The sequence below is a fragment of the Prosopis cineraria genome, unplaced genomic scaffold (assembly GCF_029017545.1).
Source record: "Prosopis cineraria cultivar Desert tree isolate PC_DT_omini unplaced genomic scaffold, ASM2901754v1 PC2, whole genome shotgun sequence".
In the NCBI taxonomy this organism is placed as follows: domain Eukaryota; kingdom Viridiplantae; phylum Streptophyta; class Magnoliopsida; order Fabales; family Fabaceae; genus Prosopis; species Prosopis cineraria.
Genome location: NW_026555333.1, coordinates 12412006 through 12434196, shown reverse-complemented (window position 1 = coordinate 12434196; position 22191 = coordinate 12412006). Strand labels below are relative to the sequence as shown.

Sequence of the window (22191 nt, the reverse complement as noted above, 5' to 3'; positions counted from 1 at the left end):
ATCACAAAAACTCTACCGTTATATATCTTCTTCGCACCGTCCAGCTCCCCACAGATCTGCCCCCAACTTCACCCTTATGCCGAGACAAACCGCTCCGTTACTGCACGTATATTCGCTTAATGTAGGATTTGTTGTTAAGGATATACAGCTGCAGCCAAATTCTACTGTTGGCGTACACCGTTTTCTGCGCGCGTGGGTGTGTATATATAAATATAAATATAATATTGTATTGTCGTGATGCTCTCAATCTCTTAGTATCTCAATTCTCGTTTGAACTTCCACCTATCTCGCTTTTATTTGCAATCCGGTTATATTGATCTCCATGGGAGTTATATTTTTTGTATATACATATACGGAATTGGCCTCCCTGCTCATCCCAACATCCTTGGGATGAGCATGGAAACTAGACCCTACACCCGCCAAGATGAAGAAGTCGCAGCTAGTGTTCGTGCCCTGTCCTGGTATGGGTCACCTTGTGGCCACAGTCGAGTTCGTTAAGATTCTCATCAACCGCCATGACCGCCTTTCCATCACCGTCCTCATCATCAGACCTACGGCTGACCCCACCGTCGACGCCTACACCCGCTCCCTCACTTCCTCTATTTCCTTCCCAAAACGTCTTCATTTCATTTTCCTTCCTCCACACCCCGACCCTGCCAACTCTCACTCTCTTCATCCATCTGCCTTCATGGACTCTCTCATCGAAAACCAGAAACCCAACGTCAGAGCCGCCGTGACCAATCTCAACTCGGGCCCGGACTCGCCTGGGCTTGCCGGGTTCGTCTTGGACATGTTCTGCACCAGCATGATTGACGTGGCTAACGAGTTCGGGGTTCCCGCCATGGTATTCTTTACCTCGGGCTCTGCTTTTCTAGGGTTCAAGCTTCATATGCACACGCTTCAAGAGCGAGAGAACGAAGATGCGACCGCGTTTAACTTAGAAAACTCGGACACTGAGTTTACTATCCCGAGTTTTGAGAACCAAGTTCCCGTCGGTGTTTTCCCTGGCATTACGTTGGACAAACAGTGGAAGCTATTTTTCTTCAATCATGCGAGCAGGATGAAGAAAGCAAAGGGCATAATAGTCAATACATTCGAGGAGCTGGAATCCCATGCGGTTCAGTCATTCTCCAACAGTGATCTCACTGTTTATCCCGTCGGACCCATATTGAGTGTAGGGGAGAACAAGACGGTGACACAGGGATCACACGTTATGCAGTGGCTTGACGATCAACCTCCTTCGTCGGTCCTATTCTTGTGCTTCGGAAGTAGGGGTTATTTCCAGGAGAATCAAGTGAGAGAAATCGCACGCGCTCTTGAAAGAAGCGGCGTCCACTTTCTGTGGTCTCTACGGAAGCCACCACCGAAGGGCTCGATGAAAGCGCCAGGTGATTACTCCAACCCGGAAGAAGTATTACCGGAAGGATTCATAGCACGGACGGCTGAGATTGGGAGAGTGACAGGGTGGGCCCCGCAGGCCCAAATCTTGGCCCACAAAGCGGTGGGAGGGTTTGTATCTCATTGCGGGTGGAATTCGATACTGGAAAGTATATATTACGGGGTGCCCATTGCCACATGGCCACTTGCAGCTGAGCAGCAAATGAACGCGTTCCTGCTGGTTCGTGAGTTGAAACTGGGTGTGGAGATCTCATTGGATTATAGGATAGAGTTGGGCAGAGTGATAGGTGTAGAGAAAATAGAGAAGGGAATGAAAGAAGTGATGGAGAAAGATGGTGAGGTGAGGAAGAAGGTGAAGGAGATGAGTGAGTTGAGCAGGAAGGCTTTAATGGAGGGTGGGTCATCCTTCTCTTATTTAGGACGCTTTATTCATGATTTACTGAGTTAGGAGTGAAGTTTTTATTTCAAACTATCAGTTTTGCTTTTAACATTAGTAGTAGGAAAGCACACAATTAGCAATTTTAAGTCATTTGCTCACTTCATTGGAACTGAAATGATCCCTCAATCAACTGGCACTCAATTGCTTATGTTTGTCGATCGGTTATTTTACTTGCCTTTTGTCGTCAATGAAGAATGAAAGGTGATGGAATTGGATTAAAGTCTTTCATTTGTGTGAACTCTTCAGACGCTTTACTGATCAGTTCTTTTTTTGTTCATGTTTGCATGTTCTCATTTTCTTCATTGTTTATGTGATGACACATCTGAAAAAGCCATATATGGAACTTCAACTTTCATGATGGACCATGAACAAGTGGGTGGGAAGCTTCTGCAAAGTGGAGTTTAATGATTTCCTGTCCACCTTCATCATCTACTTTCGTGAGTCTTATAGTGGCCTGGGTATACTTTACATGTAGTTTTGTAGGTTTTATGTGACTTTTCATGCATTAAATGTTTTTATATTTTTAATAATCATATCATAATTAAAATTTTGCCTGTGAATGTCCACTTTGCACTTTCACGCGTCTTATTTTTATTATCTTTTTAACAAAATACGCCTTTTAGCCTGATTTTAATTTTCTTCACGAAGATATATAGGCGACGATCTTGGGGTCATCGGATCAACACTCTATCATTCACGTACACAAAAACAAATCGCTACACTACTCATGCGTTGATTTGTTTGGCGTGGTTTGGATTTCTGATTTGGCCCCTCTAATAAAAACCGGATCGGTTTATCGTTCTGATCGTAACGATCGAGTCCTAGAACCGACGGAGGCATATAAAACTACAAGTAGTAATCGTAATTTAAGAAAATAAGCGCATACTTTCATAGACTGGCAGGTCAAAACTCGAAAGGGATGTTTAATATCGGGATTCGGGATCAATTCATTTCTTTCATAACGACCAAAAGAGTCCAACAGGGCTGAAACAAGTGGCTGGGAAAACGGAAATAAATAGAAGCCCTATCCTTGTGTAAAGGCCCTCTTCGTAATTTCGTATATAATCGGATATTCCCCTTCATCTTATGGCTAAGATGACGCGAACCAATTGTTCTTGGATTTCTTGCCTATGGTATAAAGCAATTTATTTTACTAACACTTTTTGCCTCCGTTAAAAACATTTTTAAAGGGTTAAATATTTAAAAATATAAAATATTTTTAATTTTCAAGATGTAATCAGTTTTTTAAAGTGTCATAAATTACTTTATATTTATTTTAAAATGAAAGTAAATATAAAAAAATAAGATTAATTTCAAAATAAATAATTATCTTATTAAGCGTAAAATTTGATTAAAAATATTTTATATTTTTTAAAAGTGTAGGTACGTTGTTGGGGATTTTTGTTTTATCGTTTATTTTCCCCTCATTCTTGCCCGTCAAATTTCATTTCATTTTTGTTGCCAAACTTTTCATTCTCATGCTTTTACAATATGCGTTACTTTTAGCAACAACCTCGTGATGAAATCTTCCATCGGTGAATTTTATCGTACGGTTATGAATACATGCCCGCAACGTCTCCTGACATCCGTTTTATTAATAAATTTGTTACGTGATCATCGAACTTATAACACTACCACATCAAAAGTTAGCATTGTCAGGCAATTAAAAATATATATCCCTCGTTTTTTTTACAAAACTCAAAAGCTTGACCTTATTGGAAGGAATTAGTTCATTCTACTCAGACCCTATCATTTATCATTATTTGAATTTTTTTATTAATGACTCTGTAATTTAAAAAATTTAACAAATGATATTACTATGAATGATTTTATAATTTTATCTTACACCCTGAAATTTCTTTATACGACGCTGAACTTGACTATTGCAGGTGAACAGTGACGCAAAAAGAAAAAGGGAAACTATTGTGAGGACACGGACATAAATTTTAAGGAAGACGCGACATGACCAAATATTGATAATGATTGAACATCTCAAAATTTTAAAATGTTGATTAAAGACCTTTTTATTGTGACAATCTAAGAAACGCCACTTAACAAAAATGTTCTTTGCTCATATACAAATTGAAGAGCCTGAAAGAAACCACGTTGGAAGTTTTTGAAAAAGTTCTGATTCTGATGATTTTCATGTAAGCAGTCTTTTTCATATTTATTTTTAAGTAGCATTTGTAATCTTTTTCTTAACTATTCTTTATTAATATAAATTTGCTAATTTGGCCCCTATAGTCATCCCCCCGTAAAATTACCGAAGAGCAAAAGTCTTTGTACTATATTTTGATAAATATTATAGTCATCGTATACCTAAAGAGAAAAAAGGTTAAAAAAAAAAAAAAACCAAATTGTGGTCCTGAAGTGACTTATACAGTTATCATTTACGTACTTCCATTATCCAAACCAGAGACCACCACTGCACCACATCCACAAATTTGATTCAATGAAGCGTCACAAAAAATGCCAAGTCAAACCACGATTTAACTCTATCATCTATCATAGCAAGATTGCTCTGATTACAATCTCGTCAGGAGATATCGTTTCATTACTCTCTGGGATGAAGAAATCGCAGCTAGTTTTCGTTCCTGCTTCTGGCATGGGTCACCTTGTGTCCGCCGTCGAGCTCGCTAAGCTTCTCATCAACCGCCATGACCAACTTTCGGTCACCGTCCTTATCACCAAAGCACCGTCTGATCCCACCTTCGACGCCTACACCCACTCCCTCACTTCCTCTCTTTCCTTGCCACAACGTCTTCACTTCGTTCTTCTTCCTCCACACCCCCACCGCGACCATGCCAACTCTCACTCTCTGCATCCAACTACCTTTTTGGAATCTCTTATCGAAAACCAGAAACTCAGTGTCAGAAACGCGGTGTCCAAACTCGTCTCGGACCCCGGCTCGCCCCAGCTCTCCGGGTTCGTTTTGGACATGTTCTGCGCCGCCATGATTGACGTGGCCGCCGATTTCAGGGTTCCAGCCATCATATTCTTTACCTCAAGCGCTGCTTTTCTTGGGTTCAAGCTTCACGTCCACACGCTCTGGGAGCGAGAGAACGTTGACACGACTGCGCTTGACTTCAACGACTCGGCCACTGGGTTTGCCATCCCGAGTTTCGCTAACCACGTTCCTGCTAGTGTTTTCCCTGGTCCTTGGCTGGACAAGGACTGGGCTCCATTCGTGTTGAATCTAGCGAGTTGGATAAAGAAAACAAAGCGCATTATAGTAAATACATTTGACGAGCTAGAATCCCATGCGATCCAGTCATTTTCCAGCAGTGATCTTACCGTTTATCCCATAGGACCTATCTTAAGTATAGGAGACAACCAGACGGTCGCACAAGAATCAGGTGTCATCCGGTGGCTTGATGATCAAGCCCCTTCTTCAGTGATATTCCTATGCTTCGGAAGTCGGGGTTACTTGGACCAAAATCAAGTGACAGAAATGGCACGCGCTCTTGAAGCAAGTAGTGTCCACTTCGTGTGGTCTTTAAGGAAGCCCCCACCTAAGGGTTGGATGGAAGCGCCGAGTGATTACTCGAATGTGGAAGAAATATTACCAGAAGGATTCTTGCTGAGGACGGCTAAGCTTGGGAGAGTGATGGGTTGGGCTCCACAGGCCCAAATTCTAGCCCACGAGGCTGTGGGAGGGTTTGTGTCACACTGCGGGTGGAATTCAATACTGGAAAGTATATATTACGGCGTGCCAATTGCCACGTGGCCCCTTCATGCGGAGCAGCAAGTGAACGCGTTCCAACTGGTGCGAGAGCTGAAAATGAGCCTAGAGATCTCATTGGATTATAGGAGCGAGTTCGGGAACGTAGGCAAATCGGGGGTGATAAGTGCAGAGACAATTGCGAGAGGGATAAAAGAAGTGATGGAGAAAGAGAGTGAGACGAGGAAGAAGGTGAAGCAGATGAGTGAGTTGAGTAGGAGGGCTTTAATGGAGGGCGGATCATCCTTCTCCTCTTTAGGACGCTTTATCCATGATTTACTGAGTTAGGAATGATATTGTTATTGTTCCTTTTAATCTTTTTTAATTTTTTTTTACAAGGTATTATCGTCAATTATTTGTGAATCATGAGAGAGTTAATCGCGACTTATAAAAGTTGAACCTTGGATCAAGGAGTTGTATAACTTACCAGCTGAACAACTAATTTAATTGTCATTTGGCTATTATAAGAAGATAAGATTTCTTAGAAAAAAGTCTTTGCACTGTTATTTGATGGGGTACTGCTATATCGCCATATCGGTAATTGATTTCAAGTTAATAATTGCCAAATTGCTCTAGTCCGGGGACCCATTTTGAGTAATAATTATCAAGTTCCCATCCTACAAGGACTTAACCCAGCTGTCTCAGACTGAAAAAGAACATTCGGCCCAATGCTACCACTGACGTCTTTGAAACCAACTATGCGTCAGTTCTAAACCATTCAAATTTAATTGAGATTGTTTAAATTCTGACTTTTAAATAATAAATTTATTTTTAAAATTTTTTTATCATGCATCTGTTAAAATAAAAAATTATATATAAAAAAGAACAATTAATATCAAGTTTAGACGGTTCTGATTTTAGTGATTTGATCTAAAGGGACTGGATTTGTGTTCATCCGATCACCCCACTGAGGCCAGATCCAAGTGTTTTCCCCTTTTGGTGCATTTTCAAAAGAGGCACCCAAACCAACGTGTTTGTGGGACCGTGGTAGCTGTCAGTGGTCACCGTAAGGATGCTCCACGTCTGTGTCAAGGGTTCTCAGCTTATCAACACACTAGCCAAGGCTCTTAAACAGTTCATTAATAAATTAAACCACCAAAGATCTCCACATTTTTTACGATATATCTATAAATCTCTATTTTAAGAAAATGAAAACGAGGGCGGATCTCGTTGATCAATCTCTTATCACCTGCGAAGACTACTCTGGGCAAAATCCCATCATCTTCCCCAAAACAAGTGATGGGACAGTGTTGAGTCTAAAAGACATGACTATCCATTGTATTGGGCATTTGAAATGCAGAAGGTCATCTTCTGTTTATCTATAAGATCTATCTTCAAATGCCAAAATCTTATTTTGAAATCAAACTTTAAAAATATCTTGGCCCACTTTAGATGTACTAACTAGGTGTTGATATTGGGCAAAAGAAACTTGTAATTTTGAAGGAGAGTATTAAGAAGCTTATAATCAATTAATAGCCCCTTTTTTCTCTTTGTTTTTCATATCTTTTTTTCACATAAAAAGTTTAATAGGCTCAATTTGACTTTATGGGCTCAATAAGGCCTTGTTTAAGCAAAGTTGCACATTCTTCTCTAACCAATGCAAGATCTTCTGGATTCATGCCAGGATGAAATGTCTTTGTAGGATTAACATCTTCATTCATTTTGAAAGGGAGTTTAATGAAAAATTTATTATTTTTTCATAAAGAAAATGAATGTTGAAATTAATCATGACTTTCACAGTAAAATTCAAGATCACTGATGTGTTCATATCCTGAAAGAGCTTTTTGAATCTCTATAATACTTGAAATATCAGTGTATTTCTTGAAAAACTATTTTAATCAAATACCTCTTGGGAGTATCTACAGATCTTTAGTTTCTCAATACACATCAAATCCAACAAGAAAAATTTTAGCAGGGAGATGGCTTCCAAAAAAATTTGTCGACTATATGCATCCAGGGAAAAATCTTATACTAATTTTTCTTTTGATAATAAGAACTATCTTGAAGCAAAAGCACTATTCTCCATGGCCATTTTCTTTTTAAGATATGTTGCTGGATTACAAGAAGCCTATACATACTTCCTTACCTTTTCCTCTTCCTTCCCTAATCAGCTTCACTTCACTACTTCCTCCACATCCTGTTAACCCTAACCCTACCAACTAGCACCCTCTTATTCTTTCTTCCCTCTTGCACTCGCTCATCGAAGGCTAAAAGCTCAATGTCAGAGATGCTTTGTCCACACTCACCTCAGGCCCTAACTTACCCGGCTAGCCAGGTTCTTGGTCGACATGTTTTGCACCATTTTGATAGATGTTGCCACTAAGTTTAGGGTTCTCGTCGTGGTCTTTTTCACCTCAGGCACTGCTTTTCTTGAGTTCATGCTTCGTATTCACTCGTTCAAGGAGCAAGAGAATGTTGATATGACGGCACTTAACTTCAAGGACTGGGGCTTCGAGTTTACTATCATGAGGTTTGAAAACCATGTTCTTGCCTATGTTTTCCCCGGTGTTATGTCGAGAAATGAAGGGGCGCCATTTTTCTTGAACCATACAAACGGTGTCTTCAAGCTACACCTCTCAAGGTTTCTTCATTCGTTAATGGTCAAATCCAGCAATACCCTATCTATTATAAAGGTTTTCTAGAGCTTCCATATGATCAAACTACTCAATTCTTCCATAGCTTGATCTTTTACTACTTGTTGGAACAGATTCCCAGATGCTCGCCTATATCAAATTGCTTGCTCTTGTTAGAGCTTACTTTTTTAATATCTCACTTGTTGAAAAAGACTTCTAGATTCAAGCACTTCATTAAATTTTATCCCACAAGCAAAGTGCGTGATAGTTGATGCATTCAAGGAGCTTGAGCACTATCCTATACAATCTTTCTTCAACATTGATCTCACTGTTTATCCCATGGGACCCATCTCAAGTTCAAGGGACAACAAGACGGTATTAGAATTAGATGTCATGGAGTGGTTAGATGACCAGCCTCCTTCATCAGTTCTATTCTTGTGCTTCAGAAGTGTGGGGTATTCCAAGGAGGAGAATCAAGTGATGGAAATCGCACGCACTCTTGAAGCAAGTGGCATCCACTTCATATGGTCTTTATAAGGAAGCCCCCACCCAAGGGTTCGATGGGAGCGGCGAGCGATTACTCTGACCAAGAAGAAGTCTTACTAAAAGGATTCTTAGATCGAACGGCGGGGATCGGAAGAGCGATGGGGTGGTCCCCACAACCTAAATCCTGGCACCCAAAGTGGTAGGAGGGTTTGTGTTTCATTGTGAGTGGAATTTGATAGTGGAGAGTATGGGGTGCTCATCACCAAGTGGCCGCTTTATATATGCGGAGCAATAGTCAAACGCATTTCAAATGGCACGAGTGCTGAGAATAATTATAGAGATGTTATTGGATTACAGGAACGGATTCGGCAATGAGACCACTTTGGGCTGATAACTGCAGAGAGGATAGAGAAAGGTAAAAAAGAAGTGATGAAGAAGGAAAGTGAGGTGAGGAAGAAGGTGACGCAAATGAGTGAGATAAGAAAGAGAGCTTTAATGGAGGGTGGATCTTCCCACTCCTACGTTGGACGTTTCATTCGAGATATCCTGAATTGGGAGTGAATCTGTGGCTTGTGAGAGTTGGAAGTAGAAAAAAAAAATGGAGGGTATATATATCGACTTTTCATTTCTAGTCAAAATCACTTTCAATGTCCTTTTATATCCTAATGGTGGTAATCTGTCATAATCAAGTCTACCTGTTTAGAGTTTTTATTAGGAATACGTAAAGTTATTGTATTAATAATTAGTTTGTTAAGTTTCTGTTTCAACATCTGTCACTACTGAATGTTTTGTCTTTCGGTTTCCTGCGTTAATAAATATACATGTCACATGTTATGATCTTCTTTAAAGTAGTCTTGTTGTCTTGTTATCCTTGCATCTCAGAAACAAAGCCCCACACGGCAACATTCAGTTGCAATTGCCTTCTAGGTAAGCTTCTATCACTTTGGCTTGGAGCGAACTACCACCCTTGAAGTGGAGTTGGCTTCCTCCTACTAGAGTGGACGAAACTTTTTAAATCAAGTACGCTAAATTAGATTAGATTATTCAAATTTGATAGTTTTTATTTTAAAAGTATGGATTAATTTGGATAATTATTTTATTCCGTCATACAGTAGTACTGTCACTCACTCCATTAACATTTATTACTTTTGTCATGCACGCAATGATAAATACCCAACTGTTATTCAGTCTAAAGGAAGGAACTTTGTAGTCTAATAATTAGGAGGTATATATGGGAAAATCATTTTATAAAAAGATTGCTTTGGAGTAATAGATGAAACTCAATTTGTGCAGGGAGGGAGATTTTTGTAAAGACTTGTTAAAATTTTAATGAGTTGTATAAAAAAAATATTGGAAGAAATAAGAAAAAAGGACATTAAATAAGAACTTTTAAATGTGCAATGAATGAAATTTCAAAAAGAGGAAACGTGGTAAGTAAGATAGAGGTAAAAGGGTCAATGACGACTATGTTGTCCATGCAATGCCAAACATAGCTGCTTGCGTCTCGATTGGCGGTCCGACCGTCCGCTCTGTTTGGGGTTCAAGATCCTCAGGGTGCCTCGATGCGGTGAACACATGAATGAAACGGCTCCCGTTGTTCATGTGGGCAGCAGATAGCCACGAGCCACATCGTGTCATTGTAAGAACTAATAAGTACTATAGTGCAAGCAATAATTTTTTGGTCCCACCACACACAAAATAATAATAATAATAATAATAATTAGTGGCTATCAAAATTTGTGGTCATGGGAAAACTCTATTTTGTAGCAGTATTTACGTACGGTCCACGTAAAATGAACAAGAAAATATATATATATATATATATTTCTTTTTTTATTTATAAAAAAACTATATCACACAATTTAAAAAAAAAGCAGTTAAATATATTAATTATTTTTAAAAATAAAAAAATTAAATTATAATATCCTTTATTAATTGAATTAATCAAACATTCATTAATTTTTTTTATAATTATGAATAATAAAATTATGAGGAATTATTTAGAGGATTTATAATAAATGTCTATTAAAAAATTTAATTTTACTTATATTAAAAGTGATAGTTTCTACAAATAAAAACGGAGGGAGTATTTACGAACAGTCAGCTCCGGATCCGGACATGTTATTGCATTCGCAAAAGATGAAGAAATCGCAGCTATTGTTCGTGCCCTGTCCTGGAATGGGTCACCTGGTGTCCATCGTAGAGTTTGCTAAGCTTCTTATCAACCACAATGGCCACCTTTCCATCACCGTCCTCATCATCAGAGCACCTTTTGACCCCACCGTCGACGCCTACGCTCAATCCCTCACTTCCTCCGCTTCCTTCCCTAAACGTCTTCGTTTCCTTCTCCTTCCTTCACACCCCAACCCTGCCAATTCTCACTCTCTTCATCCATTTCTCTCCATGGACTCTCTCATCCAAAACCACAAACCCTCCGTCAGAGACGCCGTGTCCAACCTCAACTCTGGCCCCGACTCGCCTCCGCTTGCCGGCTTCATCGTCGACATGTTCTGCACCACCATGATTGACGTGGCTAATGAGTTCGGGGTTCCTTCCATGGTTTTCTTTACCTCGGGCGCCGCTTCTCTTGGGATGATGCTTCATAGTCCCACGCTCGTGGAACGAGAGAACGTTGATACGACTGCGCTTAACTTCAAGAACTCGGCGCTGAGTTCGCTATCCCGAGTTTCGCGAACCTTGTTCCCGCTAGTGTTTTCCCTCTTGCCCTGACGTCGGATAAGGAGTGGCGGTCATGTCTGCTCAATCACGCAAGAGGGCACGAGAAGGCAAAGGGTATTCTAGTAAATTCGTTTGAGGAGCTCGAACCCTATGCAATTCGCTCCTTCGCCAACGGTGACATCGCCGTTCATCCGGTGGGACCCATCTTAAGTGGGGTGGACAACAGTTCGGCTCGCCGAGGTTCAGACGACGACGTCTTGGGGTGGCTCGATCATCAACCTCCGTCGTCCGTTTTGTTCTTGTGCTTTGGAAGTCGGGGTTGCTTTGACGACGATAATCAAGTGACAGAAATCGCACGCGCCCTTGAAAGAAGTGGTGTCCGCTTCGTGTGGTCTCTGCGGAAGCCCCCGCCGAAGGGTTCGATGAAACCTCCGAGTGATTACTCCAACGTGGAAGAAGTGTTACCAGAAGGATTCACGGAGCGGACGGCAGAGATTGGAAGAGTAATTGGGTGGGCCCGTCAGGCCCAGATCTTGGCCCATGAAGCGGTGGGAGGATTTGTATCGCATTGTGGGTGGAACTCAATACTAGAGAGCATATATCATGGCGTGCCGATTGCCACGTGGCCGCTTTATTCAGAGCAACAAGTGAATGCATTCGAGCTGATACGAGAGTTGGAACTGGGTGTGGAGATCTCATTGGATTATACGATAGAGTTCGACGGGGTAAGGAATTCGGAGGTGATAAGTGCAGAGAGGATAGAGAAAGGGATAAAACAAGTGATGCAGAATGACAGTGAGGTGAGAAAGAAGGTGAAGCAGATGAGTGAGTTGAGTAGGCATGCATTAATGGAGGGTGGGTCTTCACACTGCAACTTGAGACGAGTTATTGATGATTTTCTGAGTTGAGGATGAAGCTGTCATTTTCAAGAGATGGAGCTGAAAACTATCGGTGTATTTAGCTTAAATCTGCATCTGTACTATGGATTGATATACATACATACATAGAGAGAGATAGAGAGAGAGAGAGAGAGAGATGCGTACGTGATGGTTGAATTTGATTTGAGAAATTAGCCTCCGAGTATGAACAGGTCCACCTTCTCTGAGGATGTAAAATTAGTCACATAATGATAACCCATCTCTAAATTAAATGCCAACGATTAGAGAGTTCAGATCAAAAAGAAGAATTATGTCTAGCTCAAGAGGCATGTCTATAAAGCCCAATCCAAACCGCCTTGGCGAGGTTAGATTAATTCGAACGTGAGCACAATAATGCATCGATTTATCATGTTTTAGTTCATGTGCCACGCTTTGCCAAGAGATATTATGATATTGTTTCGTTATCGTGGTGTTTACAAATGTTAATTTCCCCTGGATTTATTTTTTCCCCGCCGAATCCTTCATTTCATTTCTTCTAACGTGAACCATCATTTAATTGATGGATTAATTGGCGGTTCAAATTTAATGTTTGGGTTAAATGTCATTTTTATTTCTCCACTTTACCAGAAAAATTACTAAAAATTCTAAATTCAACTATAAGTCAATTATGTTTCTCAAATTTAAAGATTTTATCTTTCATCATTTTGCCATTTTTTTACCTTTAATTGACCGTTAATAAGCCACATATTTTTTTTAATATTTTTATTATAAAATATTTGAATTAAAAGTACTCACTGACCATTCAAATAAAAGTTTATGAGTAAGAATGATTCTTAATCTAATAAAAAATATTTAAAAATAGTGAAACTCATTGATAATTTATAGACACTTAAGTGTTCTTTGACGGCGAAATAAAGGAGAGAATTTTTAATATTTAAAAATATAAATGATTTGTAATTGACTTTAGAGTTTTTAATGACTCTTTGTGTAAAGTTGGAGGGACAAAAAATAACTATTAATTCTCAACATTTTATATGGAATTTCTTTTCATTTTTTCTTTATATAATTTGAGAATGTAAAATCAAATTCTTCTAAAAGTTTAAACTTTAATCTTCATTTGTTATGATTTAATATGTTAATAATATATTTATAAAAGATTAAATTTGAGCCATCTAAAATAATAACAACTAATGTTCAACTAAGATGCAGAGTGTTAATCCAAAAAAAAAATAAATATCATTTTTACATTTCAATTTTATTTTAAAAGACTACTAGTTGGGCATCATAAACTAATTTTAGATCAATCATGCCCTTCAATATTAAAAACTCCTTTTATTATCACCTTGTTGTTAATTAATCATTTTCTCGACCTTTTGTGGGCCACACATTTTATTTTTTAATATTTTATTATAATTATTGAGTTAAAAGTAATTTTTATTGCTCAACTTCATCCAAAAGAATTAACAGGCATCTTGAATTCAAAAAATATTAAAAAAATATAATGTAAAACTCATAAACAGTACGCAAATACAAGTTAATGATAGGATGATTTATGGAGGAAATCCTTCACATTGAAGGACAAAATTAAGCCATAATTAAATTTAGAATATTTAGTGAAATAAAGTTGAAAAATAAAAAAGAACATTAACTTAACCAAAAGAAAAGACGCAGAGTGGAAGGGTAGAGGAGCCGTTGACCGTTAGGCCATGACGGTAGTTTTAGATGTGACCGCCCAACTAATTCACGTTTTGCTGCGCGCATCACCAATTTGTGTGGAATGATAATGTGGCTTGAGGATCCTCCCATTTACTGGCGGAGACGAATAAAATTTTAAAATTCAAAACTCAAATACAAAAAATATAAATATTAAAATTTAAGGATAAATAAATTTAAATTTCAAGGATATAGATACAAAATACTAGGACATATTCGCTGCTGCTCCCATTATCAAGCAGGTATACATGAAATTTTTCATGTGATGGAATAATTGTATGGCATTAATTTAATCGCAAATCTTTTAAATTTATCTTTAATTTATTCATGTTTGAACGCATATAAAAATTAGAAAGTTAAGTAAAAATTAAATAAATGTTTCAAAGGAAATAATATTATACAAAAAAGGATAATAAATGATTTTTTTTGACAAATCAACTATATGTTATACATAAGAATGATACCATTCCATACTGAACACATAACAAATTGCTCCCATTTCCTCCCCTCTCTCGACCATCCTACTGAATATCAGTTTGCCAACTCTCACACACTGCTTTTTCAACCTCTTTCATACCTGAGATATATACAGTAACACCTTCTTTCCCCCTCCCTCATCTCTCTGTTTCGCTTTCTGGTCCAAGTCTCAAGCCCTCACCCTCTCACCTCTCTAACCTGGCGCATATAATTTCAATCCCATCGTGCTGACCCAAATTTAGCAGATCGATTCATTATTCATTTACAAGAACCATGATCAAGAAATCGCAGATAGTTTTTGTGCCTTTTCCTGCCATAGGTCACCTAGTGTCAACCATCGAGTTCGCCAAGCTTCTCGTCAAACACAATGAACAATGAACACCTTTCCATCACCGTCCTCATGACCCGAGCACCGTTTGATCCTCCCGTTGACGCCTACACGCACTCCCTCACTTCTTCTTCCCTCTCCGTTTCAGAACGCCTCCATTTCATCCTCCTTCCCACACACCAAGACCCTCACGCCACCTCTCAGTCCTGTCACCCAGCTTCCTTTATAAACAGTCTCATTGAAAACCAGAAACTCAAGGTCAGAGAAGCTGTGTCCAACCTCAGCTCCGGCTCCGACACACCACGGCTTGCCGGCTTCGTCGTGGACATGTTCTACGCCTCCATGATTGACGTGGCCAACGAGTTCGGGGTTCCTACCATGGTATTCTTTATCGCCGGTGCTGCATTTCTAGGGTTCATGCTTCATATTCACGCAATCCGAGACCAAGACAACGTTGACACGACTGCGTTTAACTTCAAGGAATCGGGCGCTGAGTTTGCTATCCCGAGCTTCGCGAACCTTGTTCCTGCCAGTGTTTTTACGGCTGCTGTGCTAGAGAAGGAGTGGGACTCATTTTTCTTCAATTGCGCAAACGAGCTGAGAAAAGTGAAGTGTATTGTAGTAAATACATTCGAGGAGCTCGAACCCCATGCAGTTCGGTCATTCTCCGACGGCAATTTTAAGGTCTATCCGGTGGGACCCATCTTAAGTGTAGGGGAGAGAACAGGGACAAAGAGAGCAAGATGGTTCGACAAGGATCGGACGTCATAGAGTGGCTCGATGGTCAATCTCCTTCGTCGGTTTTGTTCTTGTGTTTCGGAAGTAGAGGTTATTTCGAGGACGATAACCAAGTGACAGAAATCGCCAGGGCTCTTGAAAGAAGTGGGGTCCACTTCCTGTGGTCTCTACGGAAGCCCCCGCTCGATTCCGTGGAAGCACCGAGTGATTACTCTGACTTGGCAGAAGTATTGCCGAGAGAGTTTCTGGAGCGGACGGCAAGAACGGGAAGAGTGATAGGGTGGGCCCCGCAGGCCCAAATCCTGGCCCACGAAGCAGTCGGAGGATTCGTATCGCATTGCGGGTGGAATTCCATTCTGGAGAGCATATACTACGGCGTGCCCATTGCCACGTGGCCGCTGTTCGGGGATCAAGAAATGAATGCATTCGAGCTGGTGCGGGAGCTGAGATTGGGTGTGGAGATCTCAGTGGATTACAGAATAGGGTTCAAGAATGGGACGAAATCAGGGGTGATAAGTGCAGAGAGAATAGAGAAGGGGATTAAAACAAGTGATGGAGAAGGAGAGTGAGGTGAGGAAGAAGGTGGAGCATCAGAGCGAGTTGAGCAGGAAGGCATTAAAGGAGGGTGGATCTTCGTACGCGTACTTGGAACGCTTTATTGATGACATTCTTGGCTAAAGTGTTTGTGAGCTTCTCTCTCCAATTTAATCACATCAGTTCCAGAGCGTCTCTTAATTAGCTATGATAATAAATTTTTTGAATAATTCAACATAATAAGTAAACAAAAGATAAAATTAAAAAAAGAAAATATTAATTATTCTAACTTTGCCCAATGTTAAAGGCCCCAAAAAAAAAATTAAAGTTTGTTTTATATTAAAAAATTGAAGTTCCATATATAAAAAATAATCTATTTCTTATTTATAAAAAGTGTTTGGTTAACAAGATAAACTTGAAAAGAAGAATGAAGAAATATGATTTTCTCCCAAGATAACAAAAAAGAAAACATAAAGAAGAGAAAAGTTGTTAGTTTCATATGAACTATAATAATCATATTATTTGCAAAAAAAATGCTTAGATATGGTAAAACTTAAAATGTTAACATATTACTTATTATAATTGTCATTATTTATTATCAATGGAATCAATATTTTTTGACTAAGACTAATTACGGATCAAGAATATAAGTGCAAATTATTTTATTTTATTATAAATTTTATTCATAAAATGATTAAATACGGCAATCCTATTTGTTGCCGAGACCCATATCCTCTAGTAAAACTAACTCAACTGCAATTGTTAAGATTGTCTCCTGCTCCCTGTTATAAAATAGCTTAGGTGTTTAAAAGAAGTTATTTATAAATAAATAATGTTAATTACTATATCCACTACTTAAATTATTTATCTAACCTCATTATTTTAATAACAGACTTTTAACTGTGATTAAGATAATTTTATCATCCAATTTTTTGAGATGTCTGCTTTAAAAAGATAATATTTGTCACAGGTTAAGAAGAACCTTTAACTTTCTGACTTTCTCTACTCTCTTATCACAATTGAGTTGTTACTTGAATTTATTTTGTAAATTTTCATTATTTTGTGTCCTTATTTTTTACAAAAAGAGTCTGTTTAATTTTGAAGAGTTGCTGTATGATCAACCTAATATGATGAAATAGCTATTAAAAATAGTATTTTTGCTCATGACTCAAACTAAATTTCATCTGCTTTTGCCAACCCTTCATTGGCTAATAATCCAAATGCAATAAGCACAATCACCCTCTGTTGGCCTTCTTTTTTTTTTTTTCAAACGGAATTTTTTTAAAAAGGAGAAGACATCTTTACACAATAGAAAAAAGTTACACAACAATATTTAACATTGATTTTTGTTTCTTGAAAAAAATTATGCATTAATCTCTTAAACTAGTGAATGAATATAGCATAAAAATTTATCGTGTTTTGACTATTGCGCATAAATGTCTTTGTATTGAAGGTAATAATGATAAGGACTAATCTTATTCAAAGCACAATATAGAGACATATCTTCTATAGCAAAAATTTTAATACTCTCTATGTTTCAAATTATATGATATTTTTAAAAAAATTTCTCCATCCCAAGATATAAACATTTTGAGTAGATTTAATATTTCATTAAATGTATTATTTTAATATTACTTTTTCTCTCTCTATAATTAATTTTATCCCTTCTCTTTTTATGTATTAAATTATGAGTATTTTTAGAAGTTTATATTTTTATTTTAAAAAAATAAAGTTGTTGAGTGTATTTAATAAAGTTTATTAGTATATAAAATTTTATTTAAAAATATTTTATAATTTAGAACGAAAGGAATATTAATTTGCTATGGTTGTGAATGAATAATCTCTTTTATTGGATTCAATTTTTGTTGGCAACTTTCTTGTACTATTTTTTTTTTGGGATGAAAGCGTCGCGTCTTTTAATTTTCATGAGAGAGAGAGATAATTATATTTTTATCATTTTGGTCTGAAAAATATTCCCTTCATCTAAAATTATAAAACAATCTTGGAGGTGATTTGTGTCCAAAGATAAATGAATGTATCTCTTCGTTTTTCAATCTTGCATTTTTAAAGCTATGTTACTCTTTTGTTTTCAGGATAAAAAACAGAGGTGGACTCAAAACCAAGAAAAAAATAGTAGTAAGCTTTGAATCAATCTCTCTAAAAAAAAAAAAATAACCACAACATTATACAATCCATTTATCCTTAGTTTGGGTATGATCCACTTTTCCGTAACTTGCATATACATACATACATACAGCAGCTATAAGTTTCTAAATCAAAAGGCCCATCTCCAATTGACCAATTCGCAAGCCATCTTCGTTAAACACGTGGAAAGCCTTTAATCTCATCTGAATGCTACCTTTTGTAGCTGCCTGGAGTGTTCATATAATTCCATGCTCATCGTTAGGCGGAGAGCTCACCTGAGTTCTTGATTTAATCAATTAATTAAATTTGACATCAGCTATTCATTTTAAATTTATTTTTTAATAGAATCTATAACTCACTCATCTAATCTTATTTAAGTTACTTCTAATATATTTTATCAATATAAAAAAAATTTAAAATTTATTAATTCTATCTTAAAATTTAATTAATTTTTAACTTTATCCCTATTAAATATATATATATATATATTTTAATTATATTTTTTCTCTCAGACATTTAATAAAAGGTAAAAGAAAAAATTTATAATGAAAAATTAATGACGTAACTCATAAATAGAATAAAAAAATTACTTTCTCTCTATCTTATAAATAAGATTAAAAAAAAGTATAAACTTATATATATAATATATATATATTTCAGATGCCTGAATGAACAACAAATGAACAGTAAGTTATAAAAAATGCCTCGAGACGTCCCAAATCTACATTTACAATATGTAAAAGCTGTTAGATGGTATTGTAGATATCCAATATTACCTGACTTCTTTTTCATTTTTATTTGTCATCAGATGGGCATCAAATAGCCACTGTAGAATTTTTTTATTTTCAAAATTGTTATCGGATATCCATTCGACTTTCTATTTTTATTTTACTTGTTTACTTGTTAATTTTTTAATATGATATAACAAAAAAAAGTAAAAAATAATGGGGGCCTTGTAGTAAAAGAGACATATATGAGACCTATAAAAATAAATTGTTAATATGAAACTTATAATAAAAAATAAGTAAAATATTTTGTTATTTTATTTTAATTAATGATATCACTCTATTTTTTAACATTTATATGAATATTTTTTAGTATGAATAGTTATAAAATATAAACATCCCTCCTATTTTTAAAATTTTATTTTCATCTACCTAACTATTAGTTGACTATTAAGTCATATGCATTAGACTAAAATACTCCTATTTATATAAATGTGGTTAAAAAATCATTTAAATTATCAAAAAAATTAATTTTATTATTTAAATGTATTTATCTTGTAACTCTTTTAAAATATGTATATATATATATATTGGCCAAAAAATATTCAGAGGCACAGTTTATGAACTTAATAAAGATAAAAATAAAATAAAATAATTTTTAATAATTTAGGATAGTTAAATCAACCTAAAAATATTAAGATTTTTATATTTTAAAATGTCATAAAGAATTCATGGTAGAAATTGATTGTGAATATAAAATATTTAATAAAAATAATGGGTATTAGATATGTAAAAAAATTATCATTGGTTAGAAAATGATTGTGGGACCTATAATTAATTAATAAAATTTATTCACACATGATGAAAAACATTTGCCGTATAAATTTTCATTTGTAAACGTTAAAAACATAAAATTTTATGAGGTGTAAAAAAAAATAGAATTTTTATATTTTAAAGATCATATAAGATCTATAAATAAAAAATATTCTTAGTAAAAAATATAGATGTTAGATATGTAAAAAAATTTATAAGGAATAACAAGATTTAGATAAAAAGAATTTTAATTTACTTATTATTTACACAACGTAACAAATCAAAATAGTTTGTTTGAGTATATATAAAACAAGTTTTTGTTTATATTGTTCAAATGCATAAGGTATAAAAATTTATTATTATATTATTCATATGTAAAATTTGATTGGTTTGAACATTTATGAAAAATATTGATATAGTTATGTGTCTCAATAAGCAAAAAAAAAATTATGGGCTACAAGTTAATTATATAATATTAGTAAATTATCTTTCACTATACACTTAATTTTTTTTATAATCATTGTGTTACTTCCAATGCCTGTACATATGACTGATAAATAGTGTTAAAATATGAATCATATTATTTCTTTGATTTATAACCATTATAATTATGATTTATAAATAATATTATCACATAACTTGTGGCATGATTTATTATAATATATTTTTTATTTTTTTTAAGGTGATATATGAGGTAGCACATTTAAAAAAAAAAGTTAAGATTATATTCAAGTTGCGGGAAGTGAAAATTTTTTAAAAAATAATATTTTTTAATATGTATAAGAGTAGCACGTTGCAAAATAAAAATCATTCCTTGCAGGTGTCATCCTATTGAAATTTTAATTTCATACTTGCCAACTGCAAAAATACTTTAGGAAACAAGAAGAAAAAGAAAAAATTGTTCCTTAAATTTTAACTTACATGAGACAATACATTTTAAAATATAATAAGTTATCATTTTTAATACGGTTACAAATATTATGTAAAATATTTTGAAATATTTAATTTATTGCTTGTATTTGTGTGGAAAAAATTTAAATTGTTAATTTATTTTTATAATCTATTTGTCTATCCTCTTGCTTCCTAATTTAAGAAATTTTAAATAATTTTTTTTCAAGAACTTGTAACAATTAAGTATAATAATAATTTAAAAATATTTTATCAAAATTATAAAATTTAAATAAACATAAAATTATATTGCCTAATTTATCTCTTATTCCATTAAGTTTTTTTTTTTTTGCATATGTGTTTGGATCTCAGAGTATTTCAGGAGTCAAACCTAAAGGAAGATAGTGATATTTGTTATTTACAAAAATAAATATTTTTTTTGAAAAGATATTTAAATTAAATAATTAAATAATACAAATAAGAAAACAATAAATCCAAAAAAATGATGAACCAACTAATTAAATGAACATCAAGGATCAGGATTCCCCTACCATAATAGATTATCATAGTTTAGTTAATTCTTTTCTTTCTTTTATAGTGATACCCATTTTTAAGGTGTTCTAATCATCCTTTAGTATATTAGGATGTATTTAATTATAGCTCTTATTAAATTATACTCCTTAGCTAAATCATGAAGGTATAATATAAGCCATCCCAAACTTTTAAATTATTTTAATTTAGTTATATGTGTCAACTTTCTAAATTTAGGTAAGTCCTTCACCCTTCAATTCAACAAACTACCTGCAGGCAATGTATATAGCATTCATCTATATAAAAAGTAATTAAAATGAGACAAATAAATGTAAAAGCAGGATAATTTTCATAGACAAAATTCAATGTTCAACAGAAAAAATAATTTAAATCAAATAAAAAAAATAAATTCATTTCAATCAGGCTATTCTTACTCTGACAGGGAGTTTAGTAATAAAGCATAAACTTAAAACTACAATTAAATAAAAATACATAAAAAGAATCTAAAAAAAGAAGATGAGAGAGAACTTCAAACTCTATAGTGTGCCTCCTAACTTTTAGATGTGAGATTATATGTATTGAGAAGCTTTTGAAAAATTTATTTACAATAAATTCGACCTATATAGGCTTAAAATCCGTTCATATCTTTCATTAAATATGATAATATCTTATTTTGTGTGTGTGGTGTGTGTGTGGTGTGTGTGGTGACCATTTTGCTTCGTCCACGCGCAGCCGTGCATAGTGCATTCCCATCGACGCGGAGCAGAAAGGAAGACGAAGGACTCTTCCTTGTTGCACACTTGTTCAAGCGCCACCATGGCTCCGTTGATCCCATCCGAATGCGAGCATTCATAATTCCAAGGGGACAGTTTTCCTTCTTCTAAAATCACATCCAGTAGCTTCGCATTCCTAGAATCTTTCACCTCACACGCGAGATTTGTTCCTTTCTTCCTTTTCCTTAAATAATTATATATTATTCCCTGCATTTTAAATTTAAAATACTTTTAAATAAAATTTTACATGTCAATAAATCATATTAAGTACACTTAATAATTTTATATTTTAAAATAAAAATATAAACTTTTAAAGATACCCATCAAGGAGAAGTGATGGAAATTAATTATA

The 22191-nt window shown here is 35.4% G+C and overlaps 3 protein-coding genes and 2 pseudogenes across 3 annotated transcripts; all 5 read left to right on the top strand.

Moving 5' to 3' along the window:
• The first annotated feature begins 96 nt into the window (after positions 1-96).
• Positions 97-2002, top strand: LOC129304034 (anthocyanidin 3-O-glucosyltransferase 2-like). Its single transcript, XM_054943658.1, has one exon. The coding sequence runs from the start codon at positions 425-427 to the stop codon at positions 1844-1846; it is 1422 nt and encodes a 473-aa protein (XP_054799633.1). The 5' UTR covers positions 97-424; the 3' UTR covers positions 1847-2002.
• Positions 2003-4249: 2247 nt separating this feature from the next.
• On the top strand, positions 4250-6011 carry LOC129303672 (anthocyanidin 3-O-glucosyltransferase 6-like). Its single transcript, XM_054943146.1, has one exon. The coding sequence runs from the start codon at positions 4290-4292 to the stop codon at positions 5844-5846; it is 1557 nt and encodes a 518-aa protein (XP_054799121.1). The 5' UTR covers positions 4250-4289; the 3' UTR covers positions 5847-6011.
• Positions 6012-7846: 1835 nt separating this feature from the next.
• On the top strand, positions 7847-8992 carry LOC129302535 (UDP-glucose flavonoid 3-O-glucosyltransferase 6-like). Its single transcript, XM_054941473.1, has 3 exons — positions 7847-8139; positions 8344-8658; positions 8857-8992. Exons 1-3 carry the CDS (start codon positions 7847-7849, stop codon positions 8990-8992), a joined length of 744 nt encoding a protein of 247 aa, XP_054797448.1.
• Positions 8993-10692: 1700 nt separating this feature from the next.
• Positions 10693-12638, top strand: LOC129302001 (UDP-glucose flavonoid 3-O-glucosyltransferase 6-like; annotated as a pseudogene).
• A 1740-nt stretch (positions 12639-14378) lies between these two features.
• LOC129303952 (UDP-glucose flavonoid 3-O-glucosyltransferase 6-like) lies at positions 14379-16290 on the top strand (annotated as a pseudogene).
• Positions 16291-22191: the final 5901 nt, after the last annotated feature.

Bases quoted from the DNA above. Each gene is read 5' to 3' on its own strand.
- LOC129304034 (XM_054943658.1), top strand. From the start codon at position 425: ATGAAGAAGTCGCAGCTAGTGTTCGTGCCCTGTCCTGGTATGGGTCAC.
- LOC129303672 (XM_054943146.1), top strand. From the start codon at position 4,290: ATGAAGCGTCACAAAAAATGCCAAGTCAAACCACGATTTAACTCTATC.
- LOC129302535 (XM_054941473.1), top strand. From the start codon at position 7,847: ATGTTTTGCACCATTTTGATAGATGTTGCCACTAAGTTTAGGGTTCTC. The intron at 8,140-8,343 runs GTTTCTTCATTC...TTGTTGAAAAAG, and splicing joins TTCAAGCTACACCTCTCAAG to ACTTCTAGATTCAAGCACTT. The intron at 8,659-8,856 runs GTCTTTATAAGG...GGAATTTGATAG, and splicing joins AGTGGCATCCACTTCATATG to TGGAGAGTATGGGGTGCTCA.